The sequence below is a fragment of the Borostomias antarcticus genome (assembly GCF_949987555.1).
Source record: "Borostomias antarcticus genome assembly, chromosome: 16".
Classification (NCBI taxonomy): Eukaryota; Metazoa; Chordata; class Actinopteri; order Stomiiformes; family Stomiidae; genus Borostomias; species Borostomias antarcticus.
In genome coordinates, this window is record NC_140249.1 from 594850 (window position 1) to 612689 (window position 17840).

The 17840-nt window shown below is 51.1% G+C and overlaps 1 protein-coding gene across 1 annotated transcript in view; it reads right to left on the reverse strand.

The window, feature by feature from the left end:
* Positions 1-9065: 9065 nt before the first annotated feature.
* The window catches only part of fam13b (family with sequence similarity 13 member B), a 49735-nt gene continuing 40960 nt past the window's right edge, over positions 9066-17840 (reverse strand). Inside the window, exons 13-19 of the mRNA XM_084451001.1 lie at positions 17828-17840; positions 16740-16907; positions 14741-15006; positions 14380-14559; positions 12513-12790; positions 11008-11109; positions 9066-10171 (exon numbers count right to left, since the gene is read on the reverse strand). The exon at positions 17828-17840 is cut by the window's right edge and continues 69 nt beyond it. Of these exons, the coding sequence (XP_084307127.1) occupies positions 10048-10171; positions 11008-11109; positions 12513-12790; positions 14380-14559; positions 14741-15006; positions 16740-16907; positions 17828-17840 (1131 nt within the window). The 3' untranslated portion in view covers positions 9066-10047. The remainder of the gene's footprint in view (positions 10172-11007; positions 11110-12512; positions 12791-14379; positions 14560-14740; positions 15007-16739; positions 16908-17827) is intronic.

Below are 17840 nucleotides of genomic sequence, written 5' to 3' on the forward strand. Positions count from 1 at the left end.
AAAAAGAGCGCTGTACCATCTTTACCCACACCGCCCAATGCTACCGGAGGGCCCTGGAGACAATCGGCAGTCACATAGCAGCAGGCACGTTCCTGCTGAACAGTCTGATTTCTAAGCAGGACTGGCTCGTTGGTCTAGGGGTATGATTCTCGCTTTGGGTGTGAGAGGTCCCGGGTTCAAATCCCGGACGAGCCCACTTAGCATTAAGTAAGCTGTGCTGCTCTAATATTTTCTGCAGGTAAATCCCAATTCCTGGTGTCTTTGTCCAAACTTCCCCCTTCCCACCATTTCCTCTGCTCTTAATAGGTAGCGTGGCCGAGCGGTCTAAGGCGCTGGATTAAGGCTCCAGTCTCTCCGGAGGCGTGGGTTCGAATCCCACCGCTGCCACTTTTCAACCAAAATGTGAGACGGGGCACTCCTTCAGGGCCTGGAAAGACCTGTGGTTGTCTCGCTGGGATAGGCTCTGTTTGCTTTGTAAGCAGGGAGGAGATCCTTCATGTGGTACATTGAGACAGCCACCTATCTTTGCGGTTTCTACAGGAACTCCCCGCCTCATGTTTTGGGATTAAAGTGGCCGGGGGTGGGATTGTAAAGCACGCCTCCGCTGAGACTGGAGTGTCTTAGATCGCTTTGCAAAGCTACCTGTGCTAAGGGCTAGTCTGTTCATTTTGAGAGCTTGGAATTCCAGGGTTTGTGCCCAAACAGCAGGGGCCTTAGACTTGTATCAAATTGCTCACCAATTTAGACTTTTCAGCTGCTGCACTTGGCTCTCCAGGGAAAGCTGCATGGGAGGGACGAGGCGATAGACTGCTAATCCATTGTGCTCTGCACGCGTGGGTTGCAATCCCATCCTCGGCGGCCCAATTTGCAAGTTTAGGCACTTGTCTGCCAGGATGTACACGTGACCTTCCCGCCAGCAAGGTCTAAAGAAGATGCGCTGCCCAGCCCGTCAAATGTAGTCTGCATGTCAATAGTCCTTAGGTCGCTGGTTCAAATCTAGCTTGAACACACACACACACACAGACATACAACAGTCCACTTCCGGCCTTAGGCCTGGGTCCAGTACCCCCTTCCCCTCACCCTACCCCGGGTCCGTATCCTCTTCCTACCCCAACCCTACCCCTGACCCCTGCCTCTACCTGGACCCAGGCACACTCACACACACACTGACATACACCAGTCCTGGGCTCAGATCCCCTTCCCCTCACCCTAACCCGGGTCCGTATCCTTTTCCTACCCCCCACCCCACCCAAACCCCTGCCTCTATCTGGGCCCAGGCACATTTATGCACACACAGACATACACCAATGTTTGCCATGTCTCTCCTATGATGTTATTAGCCTCTCTTACTCTGAAAATGTAATTTAATGTTATTTATTGCTCTATAAATGTTCTTAGCCGGTAGACAAACATACTCCAGGAGCTTGCTCGATCGCCTCGTTGAGAGGGGTCAGGGAAGAATTTTTACAGCTCACTTATCTGGCCCCCGGGTGATTACTGTTTTTTTGCTTCCCTCTTGAATATGTAGGGGTGGGATGTCTGCCCACCTCCCTTGTTCTCTGTAAAGCGCATTGTGTTGCCTCTGGGTATGAAATGCGCTATATAAATAAAGCTTTGATTGATTGATTGATTGATTGAAGGAGGGGCCCTTTTTTTTTGGTTTCTGCCCACTGACAAAACTTTGGTTTTGCCGTTAGAGGAGTTTTTGCCTACTCCTCAAAAGCCTTCCCTAGCCAGGAATGGAACCCAGACCACAGCGGTGACCGCGCCGAATCCGACCTCCGTAGACCAACGTGCCAACAGTGTCCTTCCGTCTACGGGGGCTTTTTCCACTTGCTGGTGTGCCACGCTCTCTTGCAAGTGCGTAACCTGAACCTGCTTCCCCTTGTGCTCTGGAAGCACTTTTCCAACCTCACGTAGGGGATGTAACGCAGTGGTAGAGCACATGCTTTGCATGTAAGAGGCCCTGATTTCAATCCTCAACATCTCGAGGACAGAGCCGGACTGTTGTAGGATGTTTTTAAAAGGACATGGCAACAGGCCCGTTCCTTAATGTAGTCTCATTTGTAATCTGCCAGAATGTGCAGGTGTGACCCCACGTAGACAAGTGCCCCCTGCAAGAAACTTTCTGCAGCAATTCAGAAAAAGGCCCATCATTTCCATCCCTTGTTCTCACAGCCTAGCAGGCAGTCCGAGCTGAAGCGTGGTCATTATGAAAAGGAGTGTTCTGCAGGGATGACCTGTGTGTTCCGATGAAAATCATCAAAGGGAATGTCATTGGAGAATGCGGGCATCGATCCCGCTACCTCTCGCATGCTAAAAAGAGCGCTGTACCATCTTTACCCACACCGCCCAATGCTTCCGGAGGGCCCTGGAGACAATCGGCAGTCACATAGCAGCAGGCACGTTCCTGCTGAACAGTCTGATTTCTGAGCAGGACTGGCTCGTTGGTCTAGGGGTATGATTCTCGCTTTGGGTGCGAGAGGTCCCGGGTTCAAATCCCGGACGAGCCCACTTAGCATTAAGTAAGCTGTGCTGCTCTAATATTTTCTGCAGGTAAATCCCAATTCCTGGTGTCTTTGTCCAAACTTCCCCCTTCCCACCATTTCCTCTGCTCTTAACAGGTAGCGTGGCCGAGCGGTCTAATGCGCTGGATTAAGGCTCCAGTCTCTCCGGAGGCGTGGGTTCGAATCCCACCGCTGCCTCTTTTCAACCAAAATGTGAGACGGGGCTCTCCTTCAGGGCCTGGAAAGACCTGTGGTTGTCTCGCTGGGATAGGCTCTGTTTGCTTTGTAAGCAGGGAGGAGATCCTTCATATGTGCATTGTTGGTACATTGAGACAGCCACCTATCTTTGCGGTTTCTACAGGAACTCCCCGCCTCATGTTTTGGGATTTAAGTGGCCGGGGGTGGGATTGTAAAGCACGCCTCCGCTGAGACTGGAGTGTCTTAGATCGCTTTGCAAAGCTACCTGTGCTAAGGGCTAGTCTGTTCATTTTGAGAGCTTGGAATTCCAGGGTTTGTGCCCAAACAGCAGGGGCCTTAGACTTGTATCAAATTGCTCACCAATTTAGACTTTTCAGCTGCTGCACTTGGCTCTCCAGGGAAAGCTGCATGGGAGGGACGAGGCGATAGACTGCTAATCCATTGTGCTCTGCACGCGTGGGTTGCAATCCCATCCTCGGCGGTCCAATTTGCTAGTTTAGGCACTTGTCTGCCAGGATGTACACGTGACCTTCCCGCCAGCAAGGTCAAAACAAGATGCGCTGCCCAGCCCGTCAAATGTAGTCTGCATGTCAATAGTCCTTAGGTCGCTGGTTCAAATCTAGCTTGAAGGAGGGGCCCTTTTTTTGTTGTTGTTGTGCCCACTGACAAAACTTTGGTTTTGCCGTTAGAGGAGTTTTTGCCTACTCCTCAAAAGCCTTCCCTAGCCAGGAATGGAACCCAGACCACAGCGGTGACCGCGCCGAATCCGACCTCCGTAGACCAACGTGCCAACAGTGTCCTTCCGTCGTCGAGGGCTTTTTCACTTGCTGGTTTGCCACGCTCTCTTGCAAGTGCGTTCCCTGACCTGCTTCCCCTTGTGCTCTGGAAGCACTTTTCCAACCTCACGTAGGGGATGTAACGCAGTGGTAGAGCACATGCTTTGCATGTAAGAGGCCCTGATTTCAATCCTCAACATCTCGAGGACAGAGCCGGACTGTTGTAGGATGTTTTTAAAAGGACATGGCAACAGGCCCGTTCCTTAATGTAGTCTCATTTGTAATCTGCCAGAATGTGCAGGTGTGACCCCACGTAGACAAGTGCCCCCTGCAAGAAACTTTCTGCAGCAATTCAGAAAAAGGCCCATCATTTCCATCCCTTGTTCTCACAGCCTAGCAGGCAGTCTGAGCTGAAGGAGGAGCACTTCTTTTTTGAGTTGTGCCCACTGACAAAACTTTGGTTTTGCCGTTAGAGGAGTTTTTGCCTACTCCTCAAAAGCCTTCCCTAGCCAGGAATGGAACCCGGACCACAGCGGTGACCGCGCCGAATCCAACCTCCGTAGACTGACGTGCCAAGAGTGTCCTTCTGTCGATGAGGGCTTTTTCACTTGCTGGTGTGCTAACGCAGTGATAGAGCACGTGCTTTGCATGTAAGAGGCCCCGATTTCAGTCCTCAGCATCTCGAGGACAAAGCCGGACTATTGTAGGATGTTTTTAAAAGGACATAGCAACAGGCCCAAGTGAACCATTATGTCCACAGCTGCCCACACCGCCGTCAACTACCAATAACCCAATCAGCGCTCACGTTCGTAGGTCTAATAGTCGCAAGTTATTCGGGCCTACGGCTATTTGGTGTGAGGTGCAAACCCAGCTCGTCCATTTCTCACAAACGCTCTATAACTTGTAGCAGCAACTACCGTTAATGTAATAACTGCCAATAACTTATGAATTTCTCTATTCTTATTATAATAAAAGTCGACTTACATTATAATAACTGGCCAATAATATATTTTCTAAACCAATAACCTTTTGTTCCTAATGCAATAACTTGTGAGATTATTGGCAGGCTATTATTAACTTTATATAAAAAAAAGTGATAACAGAGCTGATAGTGTAATAATATAGCCTACTTATATCACTCTATTTAAGTTTCATTTATTGGCTATAAAGTTAGAGAATGAGCGGAGAAGAGCCTAATGTAGAGAATGCATTGGGCCATCTGTGTTAGCCTGGTACGACCATCCCGTTCTCGCAAGCTCACATTCTGTTTCACTACGCAGAACGGTCTGGCCTTCGCCTCCTCCAGAGCCATTATATTATGCCAAAATCCAGACCATACCGGGCCAATCAGGGACTGCGTTTTAACTGCTGTCCCGCCCCACAGTGGGAAGCAGCCCCTGATTGGTTTGTGTCCCTGCCGCTCGCTAAACAAACATGGCGGCTCCCGAAGCAATGAGTCTTAACGTTAACGAAGAAACGCAGCTATAAGTGCAGTTATTGCAGAAATAGACTTAATCACAACACTTAAACAAGAACAAGAGTATGCACTAGCTGAGTCATTGTTCGGGTTGGGTGGTGGAGATGGGACCCAAATGCAATTTCTCTTATGTGTAAACCATGGATGTATTAACCTACTTGGCCAAATAAATCTGATACAGAATGATTCATCATAGATCAATACCAATAGAGGCCATTAGAGAGCAGCAGTCTTCCATATGTACACTATCAGTAGGCCACTCTTGCATCCACAGTTGCATCAGTAAGCTGATACCTCTGCTCTGGCCCAAATCCATATCCTTTTCTCTGAATGTGTGCTTGCCTGCTCCCCTATATGGAGCTTTGTGGTAGAGCCTGCTCTGGGGATACTTCAAACATTGAGACTTTTCAGTCAGATGATATACTCTCTTAAGTGTCAGCTGGTTATTGATAACTTGCTGTATTCTGATCTTGTGTTTGTGAGACTCAAATATATTTACTGTACATTAAACATGTTGCCCTGAAGATAAGCAAAATCATATTACTATTATTAGAAATGTTCCCCACAGAACAAACAATCCTGTGTGTGTGTGTGTGTGTGGGGGGGGGGGGGGTATAAACACTAAAATAACCCCCATAGACTGTTGTATTTTAAAGCATTATGGAACGAGAAGCTGTGGGATGGCACGGATATCGCCACGGCTAGCGGGAGTGGTTAGGCACGACGCGCAGTGGAGCGCCATTACACCCCGCTAGCCGTGGCGATATCCGTGCCATCCCACGGCTTCGAGTTCCATAATGCTTTTATACAATGGTTGCCACATTTATCTGTCAATATTTCAAAAAGAAAGACAATACAAACTTTAAAATGTATTTTAATGGAACTATTTGTTAATCATTTGCGGATACTTCCGCTGAAAAAGAGAATGTTGCCAGGCAACGACAATGCCACAGCACATCTTTGTAAAAATTGATCTGGACGTTGCCACAGCTACTAATAAGAGGTCGATTGATATTAAAAGATGTGCGAACATTCCATTTTAGCGTGGGGATATCGTGGTTATCACCATGGCGTGGGGATATCGTGGTTATCATTTTAGCGTGGGGATATCGTGGTTATCGCCACGGCTGGAATGCAAACTGACCAATAGAGACAATGGACCGGATCTATACAGTTGTATAATTTTTTAAAAAGCTTTGGGTGCACTGTGGAGTGTTTGGTAGTGGATGCTATCCTGGCACCATGCATTGCGCTAGCATTAGCAAAATGTGTATGCCCACAAGAATCAGCTGAGCATGGTCTCTGTCCACCAACAACATAATGGCAGTCGTAAATGAGACATGTCCAAAACTCTGAACCTCCACTTTAAGACATGGTCAGTCTCTTACAGCATACCTCTGGCCTGCTAAATAATTAAAAAACAACAAAAACAGCCATGTGTAAATTGCAATCTTTATTTTTGTCTGCATTTCAAAAGTAGATTATTACTGATTGTACTTTAATCATCAATCGTTTTTAAAGGAAGGGAAACAATAAAGCATTCACAAAAACATTTCCACAGAGAATAAGATAGTTAACAGATGTAAAACACAGTTCCACATATAGAGAGAGGCTGGTGGCGCTGCTGTAGGTCAGCTGATGCCTGCGCCCCCTTGGCCCTGAAAACAAGCATGCATGTGAGGGGTTCAGTCTGGGCCGACAGGGCTGTGAATGAGACCAGTCCATCCCTCACACCCAGGGGGGGGGGGGGGGGGGGGGTCTGTGAATGAGACCAGTCCATCCCTCACACCCGGGGGGGGGGGGGGGGGGGGGGGGTCTGTGAATGAGACCAGTCCATCCCTCACACCCGGGGGGGGGGGAGGGGGTCTGTGAATGAGACCAGTCCATCCCTCACACCCGGGGGGGGGGGGGGGGGGCTGTGAATGAGACCAGTCCATCCCTCACACCCGGGGGGGGGGGGGGGGGGGGGGGGGTCTGTGAATGAGACCAGTCCATCCCTCACACCCGGGGGGCAGCGCGTCTTCACCACTCAGCTGCAGGCACAATGACAACACATTCCAGGAACTAGAGCCCTGGGGAATTTGACATGACTCCTGACTGATGATGGATTTCACTTTCTTTTTAGACTGACACAGTTGGAATGTTCCACAGTCCAAATATAATTTTCTTCAATTGTCTCATGTTTTATTTTGGTTTTGAAGCTGTTGCCTCTGAAGTATCTGAGAGCGGTGCTGGCAGCTGGAGTGGTAAACACGTTGCTTACGCAGACGGAACAATGAGTGGTGGCGCGTCCACAGGTAAGTTCACGTGACAGCGTGTGGCAGGAACGAGGCGTGGCAGGTAGAGACCAGCTGACCCAGCCCCAATAACAGATTAAACATTAATCAGCCACCAACTCAGAACATACACATACTGCCCCGGTCAAGGCCCTCCGTCCCCTGGTTCACTCCTCAATGCTCATTTTATTGCTTCATCTTCATGGCACCAAAATAGAAACAATACAAATATTATTTTTTTGCCATGCAAGCCAACTACTAGCTTATACCAAACAAAACAGAGCACATTTCTTTTTCTTGCTGATATAGTCGCGTTGCTATATATAGATATACTGGATTAGTGAGAGGTTACAAAAACTATTCTTACAAAAAATGGTAATGATAATAAAAACATTCTCAGGGTTTGAATATCACAGGAACTGAAACACAGAAAAGGGAGGAAACTTTTTTTGTTTGAAAATAATTTAAGTCAATTCTGACATTCATCCTTCAGGTACAAGTAGTGCTTTTTGAAGAAAACAACAACAAACACAAACAGACGCATAGGGCTGCATTCCCAGAATGCTGTGCAAATAACTCCTCCCACCTCCCTCCCCCGCCACAGACACCAGGACAGGTTACAGGTCAGGGGTCAGACAGATCCAACCATCGGTTCAGACCAGACCAGACCCAGACCAGACCCAGACCAGACCAGAGACCAGACCAGAGACCAGACCAGACCAGACCAGACCAGAGACCAGACCAGACCAGACCAGACCAGACCAGACCAGACCAGAGACCAGGCCAGACCAGGCCAGACCAGACCAGACCAGACCAGACCAGACCAGGACCAGACCAGACCAGACCAGACCAGACCAGACCATCCATCACTGGGTGCGTTAGACAAGATGGCAAAGAAAAGGACTTTTTGAAATTCGACCCAATGTTGTGAAGGTGAGAAGGTTAACCTGCTCAGCCCAGTGCCGAGGACCTCAGGGACTGACTGGAGGCCAATGGGGACACTCATTTAAAACGGTCTTCAGGACACCTGTGCATCTGAACACAGACCACCTGGCCTCCACTAATACTTCCTGTGCCAGAGGAGGGCATTTCCTGTCAAGCACACCTGCTGAGCCGCTGCTGAGCTGCCGGCCGTACTGAGGGGCTGAGTTCTGGGCTGGTTATTACAGGTTGGTTATTACAGGTTGGTTATTACAGGTTGGTTATTACAGGTTGGTTATTACAGGTGTGCGCCGTCTCTGGTCCGCTAGACCTCTACCTCTTCTGTAACACTGATGTAGCTGGACCACCCTTGATATATCATCACACACACGCCCCCACACCCAACACCACACCTCACACACACACACTCCGATCCCACTTGAAACACGCATAAAAAAACAATAACACGGTAATAATATACATGTATGTACATATTTATATGCCAGAGTCGCACTGCTCCAGCGTTATTGCCGAGAATGGAAAGTGGAAATGCAGGGAGGATCCTAACATGGCGCTACTAGTCTGTCCTGTCTGACCGGTGGGCCTTCCCGTCGCTGTGGAGGCCGATAGACAAAACTCTAAACTATGCAACAGCACAACCAGTCCTCAACTGATGAACTCACTCAGTTTCTTTACTGGCAAATAAATCTTATAATATACAGAACAACGGGGTTCATAGCATAACATACTAATAAAGTAGGTTTTCTTATCAACCCAATAATTAATTCTTCTTCATTAAAGAAAAAAAAAAACATACTGTAACATACAAATATGGATGTGTACATACTGATTTACAGGAATACATAGACTTTTGACAAGGTTTCTGTTCTTGAAAAACCCTTCGGGAGTTGGGAGGATGAGATGGGTCTTCAGGATGGGAAAGTGGACATGAGTCTGAATGACAGATAAGGTGACCAATCCCCTCGCTCGGAGGGAGGGACAGCGCACTGTTCAATCCAACCAGTGTGGACGTACTGAGGACCACTTCCTGACTCTCCCCACACAGCATTTCTCAGTATGAGAAACTACCATGCAAGAAGTCAGTGGAAACAATAGAAAGAATAAAGACCAATCAAACGAGGTCAGAGGAGGAGCTTTCTCTGGTCAGAGCTGACTGGCAGAGAACAGGATGGGAGTGTGAAGGATTTGAGCTCAGGGTGTTTCCTAGAGAATGTGAGCATGTGTGTTGAAGAGTGTGTAAGCATGTGTGTTGAGTGTGTGAGCATGTGTGTTGAGTGTGTGAGCATGTGTGTTGAGTGTGTGAGCATGTGTGTTGAGTGTGTGAGCGTGTGTGTTGAGTGTGTGAGCATGTGTGTTGAGTGTGTGAGCATGTGTGTTGAGTGTGTGAGCATGTGTGTTGAGTGTGTGAGCGTGTGTGTTGAGTGTGTGAGCATGTGTGTTGAGTGTGTGAGCATGTGTGTTGAGTGTGTGAGCATGTGTGTTGAGTGTGTGAGCATGTGTGTTGAGTGTGTGAGCATGTGTGTTGAGTGTGTGAGCGTGTGTGTTGAGTGTGAGCATGTGTGTTGAGTGTGTGAGCATGTGTGTTGAGTGTGTGAGCACGTGTTGAATGCTAGGTGGAGTGTAGGATGAAGATGACTAACATTCTTACTTGTCGGGGTAGAGACTCAACATGTTCTTGGGGGGGGGGGTGCTGGGTCTTGGTTTGGGAGGGGGGGTGTGCTGGGTCTTGGTTTGGGGGGGGGGGGGAGTAGCTGATGAGGGAAGGGATTTCAGTGGAGGGTGGGTCAGATGGATGGGTGACGACCCATTGTGACAACGGAGACCTTGACGCTGTGGCGCTAATGCTGATTGGCTGAGGAGGCGGGCGTGTTCTAGATGGACTTGGAGGAGTCCTGCTTGCTGATCAGCACCTCCAGGAGGCGCAGCTTGGCCTTGATCCTCTTGTACTCCTTGTACTCGTCCAGCATGGGCACGCGGTCCTCCTTCTGCACCGTCCTGCAGGCAACAGAGGAGGAGGAGGAGGGTTTCACATCACGGAACGCATCATGTCTGCGTCGCGTCCATGGGAGGAGTTTGTGCGGTGTGTTGTGTGAGTGTACGTGTGTGTGTGTGTGTGTGTGTGCATGGTTGAGTTGGATGTTTGGCCCTACCTGCCGTTGTGATGATGAAAGTGGAGTTTGTCTGGTGTTGTGTGAGGGTACGTGTGTGAGTGTGTGTGTGTGTGTGTTGTGATGGTGAAAGTGGAGTTTGTGTGGTGTTGTGTGAGGGTGTGTGTGTGGTGTTGTGTGAGGGTGTGTGTGTGGTGTTGTGTGAGGGTGTGTGTGTGTGTGTGTGGTGTTGTGTGAGGGTGTGTGTGTGGTGTTGTGTGAGGGTGTGTGTGTGTGTGGTGTTGTGTGAGGGTGTGTGTGGTGTTGTGTGAGGGTATGTGTGTGTGTGTGGTGTTGTGTGAGGGTATGTGTGTGTGTGGTGTTGTGTGAGGGTGTGTGTGTGTGGTGTTGTGTGAGGGTGTGTGTGTGTGTGGTGTTGTGTGAGGGTATGTGTGTGTGTGTGTGTGTGTGTGTGTTGTGATGGTGAAAGTGGAGTTTGTCTGGTGTTGTGTGGACGGAGGGAAACGTGAGTTGTAGCCTGATTGAATGAATGAATACTGGAGCTTTTTCACTTCATCTGGATCGGTACGTGGATCGGCGATGTCAGGCCGATACCCGATCCGTGAACCACTTATGGATCAGAGCCCGATCCCGATATTGGATTGGATCAGTCCCATCTCTAGAGCGTGCGTGTGTGTGTGTGTGTGTGTGTGTGTGTGCATGGTTGTGTATGTTTGGCCCTACCTGCCGTTGTGCTGGTAGAAGTCATCCTCAAACTCGCGGATGGTCTTCCTCAGCTTCTTCTTGTCGGCGCGGGCCTTCCACAGCTGCTCAAGGAGATCCGGCCTGGGCAGGACAGGAAGGGGAGGAGTCACGCCACAGCCTCAACGCTCCCTGGACAATAACACACACTGACCTGGCAACGCTGGGTTTGTGTGTGTGAGTTTGGTAATGGTCGAGGTTGGGACGTAAGAAGAGAGTCTTGTGTGTGTGTGTGTGTGTGTGTGTATGAGAGAGAGTGTGTGTGTGTGTGAGTTTGGTAAAGAATGTGAGACACAGGAACTGTGCGACCCAGCGTGGACCTGTTTGGGTGTGAGGGGTGAAACGGGTTGGGCCAAGAGCCTGAACACCATGGTCTGGATGAGATTAAAGGTGTGTGTGTGTGTGTGTGTGTAGATGGAGGGCTGGGTAGGGCCCCCCAGACCAGGGCAGACCTGGGCCTACTGCTTGCAGCTCTACGGTTCCTCTACAGCAGGGCTATGAGGTCAAGCACCGCAGAACAGGGGCAGAGGGGCGGAGCCAGCACCACCTTTCAAACCCAGCTGCATTTCAACATTATTTCATCTGGAGCGTATAGTCGGGATTATACTATAAAACTCATTAAACTTTGCCGTTTGTGTAATGAAAAGAAATGAAAGTTAACGTGGTAGAAAGTCCAAGTAAATTGCACCTCGTGTGCCAGACATGCTAGTGACAGCTCACTAGAGCGCAGGACTCGTTAGCAAACCCACAGCTCACTAGAGCGCAGGTCTCGTTAGCAAACCACCAGCTCACTAGAGCGCAGGACTCGTTAGCAAACCCCCAGCTCACTAGAGCGCAGGACTCGTTAGCAAACCCACAGCTCACTAGAGCGCAGGACTCGTTAGCAAACCCACAGCTCACTAGAGCGCAGGACTCGTTAGCAAACCCACAGCTCACTAGACCGAGGACTCGTTAGCAAACCCACAGCTCACTAGACCGAGGACTCGTTAGCAAACCCACAGCTCACTAGACCGAGGACTCGTTAGCAAACCCACAGCTCACTAGACCGAGGACTCGTTAGCAAACCCACAGCTCACTAGACCGAGGACTCATTAGCAAACCCACAGCTCACTAGAGCGCTGGACTCGTTAGCAAACCCACAGCTCACTAGAGCGCAGGACTCGTTAGCAATACTGGAAAAGTGGAAATCTGCGGTCAGTGACCAAACTGAATCAGCCTCTCCAGCCCACTATCTGCGCGGGCCAATCGGCGTCCGATGCTAAATCCAATAGGATTCTCATTGGAGTCCAGGAATATCCTGCTTGTTCCCAGAGGGGGTCGGAGCAGCGAGAGCTCAGATTACTCAGTCTGTAACCAGATTAGCAGGCTGATCCCAGCCTCTAAATAGATGCCATGGGAGCCCTGCCAGCGCCTGACACTCTGTTTCCATCTGCCGGTGTGTGTGTGTGTGTGTGTGTGTGTGTGTGTGTGTGTGTGCGTGCGCTCACATAGACGAGGCATCGGAGCTGGACAGGCGCAGGTCCAGGGCTAACTTCCCGGAGGTCTCCTCCATCTTGGTTGTGATTGGCCCTTCTGGCTCCGTCTGGGAGGTGGGCGGGGCCAGGGGGTTCAGAGACATGATGATCTGCGACCCGGAGCTCTGCACCTCCTCCCCCTCCTCCTCCTCCTCCTCCTCCACCTCCTCGATCTCCTCGCAGAAGTGTGCGGTCTCGCCCTCGATGATTGGCTGCAGGATCTGGCTGCGTCTCTTGCTGGAGGGAGAGACCTGGGGGGACAGGGAGGAGGCCGGGGTCACGCAGGGGTCAGGGAGGAGGCTGGGGTCACGCTGGGGTCACGCCGGGGTCAGGGAGGAGGCTGGGGTCACGCTGGGGTCAGGGAGGAGGCTGGGGTCACGACGGGGACAGGGAGGAGGCTGGGGTCACGCTGGGGTCACGCTGGGGACAGGGAGGAGGCTGGGGTCACGCTGGGGTCACGCTGGGGTCACGCCGGGGACGCAGCGCCTCTCTCTCACACACACTGATACACACACACACACACACACACACACACACTGATACACACACACACACACACACACACACACACACACACACACACACACACACACACACACACACACCACCCTCACTCACACACCATCACTCACACACACACACCCTCACTCACACACTCACACACTGACACACTCACACCACTCCCACTCCCACACCCACACCCACACCCACACACCCACACCCACACTCACACACACGCACCACCCTCACACACACACCCTCACTCACACACACACACACACACACACACACACACACACACACACACACACACACACACACACACACACTCCCACACCCACACTCACACTCACACTCACACACCCACACCCACACTCACACACACACACACTAGGGCTGGACGATATTGACAAAAGCATACATTGCAGCAATATACTTTTTTGTGATATATATTGCGCTATGTAAAACACGGCGTGGGAGGATTAGTTCTCCTCATCTTCTCTAATCTTGCTAATTGCTTCCTGTGCTGTCGCCAGGCTGGATGTTACATCAGCCTTTCGGTAGCCGAAGTAACGCCAAATGTCAGACGTTGATTTTCTTTTAACCACTAAATCGTCCCCTTTCTCTGTCATTTTCATTTTATTTGACTTGTGCTCGCCTTCCAGCGGGGCGGGGCGGGGCGGGGCGGGGCGGGGCTGCCTTCCAGCGGGGCGGGGCGGGGCTGCTGAGCATCATTTAACAACTCTACTAAAACCAGGTCTGTGAGCGCGTCATTTATTGCGATTTTTTTTTACCTGGCGAGTTATGAAAGCCAAACTTCTTCCAGATGTGTGATTTGAATTGTGGAAGTGCAGCATGAATCTTCTCATTATCGTCCGCCATTTTTGCTGCTTCTTCTGACTAGTGTTGTCACTATACCAAAATTATACATTCCATACGATTTTTCTAAATATAACTTCCAAATTTCCACAGAATTTTTTGTGTGTGAGTGTGTGTGTATGCATGCGTGCGTGTGTGAGAGAGTATATGTGAGTGAGTGTATGTGTGTGAGTGAGTATGTGTGTGAGTGAGTGTGTATGTGTGTGTGTATGTGTGCCTGCGTGTGTGAGGGAGTGTGTGTGTGAGTGATTGAGTGTATGCGTGTGCGTGTGTGTGTACATGCGAGTGTGTGTGTGCGTGCGAGTGTGTGTGTGTGCGAGTGTGTGTGCGTGTGTGTGTGCGAGTGTGTGTGCGAGTGTGTGTGTGTGCGTGCGAGTGTGTGTGTGTGCGTGCGAGTGTGTGTGTGTGTGTGTGCGTGCGAGTGTGTGTGTGCGTGCGAGTGTGTGTGTGCGCTGTGTACCGTGATGGGGGTGATGCTGGCGCGGGTGAGCATCTGCTTGACCAGGCGGTAGCGGTCGTAGAGGGGCTTGACCCCCAGGCGCTCCTGGCGGGTGGCGGGCCGGCCGTGCAGACCCTCGTAGTGGAGCAGGTTCTTCTGCAGCACCGTCTTCTCACACCACAGCTGCTCCTTGGTCATCTTCTGCATGGACACACCAGAGCAGCCTCAACCAGCAGCTCTCCCCCCTCGGCCTGCTCCCACCCGCCAGGGGCGACTCCATGAGCCTGCTCAGCATGTGTGTGTGTGTGTGTGTGTGTGTGTGTGTGCCTGTGTGTGTGTGTGTGTGTGTTGCTGAGTGGATGGCGTGCTGAACTAAGCTCACCTTGACGTCCTCGGGCCAGCCGTCCTCCTCCCTCTTCCCCTGGACGCGGCTCTGGATCTGGCCCAGGGTCTCCTCCCTGGTGGGCCTGGGCTGACCCCTGACCCCCCCGCCCCGGACCCCCCCGCCGCCCGGGCCCCCCCCTCCCCCCGCGGGCGTGTCCTGGCTGGGGGCGGCGTGCTCCAGGGTGGAGCCGAAGCTCTTGGGCAGGGTGTTGCTGCGGGGGCGTGTCAGAGGGCCCAGCTCCACCTCCACCTTGTGTTTGGTATCTGGGAGAGGGGAGGAGGGGCGGAGAGAAGGAGAGGAGAGAAAGGAGAGACGAGTGGAGAGAAGGGGAGAGAAGGACATGAGAGGAGAGAAGGAGAGAAGGAAGAAGGAGAGAAGGAGGAAGGAGAAGAGAGGAGGGGGGAGAGAAGGAGAGAGGAGGAAGGGGAGAGAAGGAGAGAGAGTAGGAGAGAGGAGAAGGAGGAGAGAGGGGGAAGGAGAGAGGAGGAAGGGGAGAGGAGAGAAGGAGAGAGCGTAGGAGAGAGAAGGAGGAGAGAGGGGGAAGGAGAGAGGAGGAAGGGGAGAGGAGAGAAGGAGAGAGCGTAGGAGAGAGAAGGAGGAGAGAGGGGGAAGGAGAGAGGAGGAAGGGGAGAGGAGAGAAGGAGAGAGCGTAGGAGAGAGAAGGAGGAGAGAGGGGGAAGGAGAGAGGAGGAAGGGGAGAGGAGAGAAGGAGAGCGTAGGAGAGAGAAGGAGGAGAGAGGGGGAAGGAGAGAGGAGGAAGGGGAGAGGAGAGAAGGAGAGAGCGTAGGAGAGAGGGGAAAGGAGAGGAGAGGAAGGAGAGGAGGGGAAGAAAGAGCCTGAATGATAAGTGTGTACTAGAGGTTAACTACTCCAGGGTTCATGCAGGAGCAGCTTGGTGGAGACGAGTGCTCACAGCGACCAGTCACAACACCGGGGAACAGGCCCAAACAACAAAAACAACAACAACAACAACACGCATGACACAAACAACAACACGCACGGCACAAGTCCACATGCTCAGGAAACACGCAGCCACGCCTGGCAGCCCAGCAGGCTGAAGCCCTGGTAGGTTATGGATGACTCATGAGACCCTGTCTTTAACCAGACTGTCCCAACCCCCCCCCCTGGTCATGCTCCTGTTCTCCCAGGCTCTGCTCTGCCCACCGAGAACATTCACCACAGTTACACCAGAACACCACAGACACCACAAGAGCTACAGTACACCACGACACAGGACCAGACACGACACAGGACCAGACATGACACAGGACCAGACATGACACAGGACCAGACATGACACAGGACCAGACATGACACAGGACCAGACATGACTTTGATTTGATTTGATTTGATTCACTTTATTTATCCCGAAGGAAATTAAAATGCCACGTAGCTCATAAAGCCATAAAAACAACACAAGACAACAATACACATATAGAAACATGGACACCACAAGAGCTACAGTACACCACGACACAGGACCAGACACGACACAGGACCAGACACGACACAGACCGGACCATGTGCTTCTGAGTGACCAGGGGGCTCACCAAACACAGACACAGAGAGAGAGAGAGAGAGAGAGAGAGAGAGAGAGAGAGAGAGAGAGCGAGGGAGAGAGAGAGGGAGAAGGAGAGAGAGAGAGAGAGAGAGAGAGAGAGGGAGAGAGAGAGAAAGAGGAAGAGAGAGAGAGAAAGAGAGAAAGAGAGGAAGAGAGGGAGCGAGAGAGAGAGAGGGAGAAAGAGACAGAGGGAGAGAGGGAGCGAGAGAGAGAGGGAGAAGAAGAGAGAGAGAGAGGGAGAGAGAGGAAGAGAGAGAGAGAAAGAGAGGAAGAGAGAGAGAGAGAGGGAGGGAGAGAAAAAGAGAGGAAGAGAGAGAGAGAGGGAGAACGGGGCAGAGCTAGTCTAGAGCTAGTCCTTGCAGATATGAACAGGTGTGTGAGGTGTTTGTGTTGGTGCTTCTACTTACTGGCGCGGGGGGGTAGGGGAGTACTTACTGAGGTGTGGAACCTGTCTACAGGCTGGGGGGGGGCGTGGGGGGGTGTGATTGGGTGTGTTCGGGGCAGAGGAGGAGGAGGAGGAGGAGGAGGTGTGGTGGCGTCTGTATGAGTGTAGCACGGCCTGGTGCCTCAGGGAGCCTTTGGGGAAAAGGTGGTGCTGTCGTCCTGCCGGGGGGGGGGGTGGCGGCCGTCCGTTTACACGTTTAAAACAGAGAGAGAAACGTGTTGGCCAACATCTTGAGAGCAGGGGGGGGGGGGGGTCAATGGATGGACACACGGGACTGGTGGGAGGAAGACGGGGGGTCGGGGACAGGGGGGTCGTGGGGTTGACATCGGAGTGGAGCGAACGTGGTGTGGTGTGCGAGCGCCACGGTGGGGGGGGGGGGGGGGTCATGCGATGCAAGCATGCAGGGACGGGTCAGCCCAGCTACATCACGTCCACGCCACGCCGCCCAGAGGGGGGGGGCACGATGGCACGCAGTTCAACCAGCCACGGCCAAGCCCCGCCCACCGCAACACACGCACACACCAAGGCTATTATAGTTCAGGAAAACTAACTACAATACCAAAACATTTTAGTTACCTGAAATAAAAACTAGGCTTTACAAAAAATATTTAACTAACTAAAACTGTATTATGTGTTTACAAAACTAACTAAATAAACTACAATTAGAGAGAAAATGTATTTTTTGTATGTATCCTCCATTTTATTTAGCTGTGTCCTGCGCAGGAGTCACCTGACGTGTGCCAGATGGTTCGTTTCACACGGAGTGAACCAACTTGAGGATGGTCTCATGAGGCTAGCGCAGAAGAAAAAACACTAAAACTAATACTGAAATTAATAAATACTAAACTAAAACTACGTATTTTCAAAAAAATACGAACTAAACTAGCAAACCTGGTTTAAAAACGAATTTAAAACTAAACTGAAATTGAAAAGAAAAAGGTAAAACAATATAAAAAATGAAGACTAATGAAAAAAGCTAAACTATTATAACCTTGGCGGACACACACACACACACACACACACGTCTCCATGCGGAGAGAGAGAGAGAGAGAGAGAGAGAGAGAGAGAGCGGTCGTACCTTTGATCTGCTT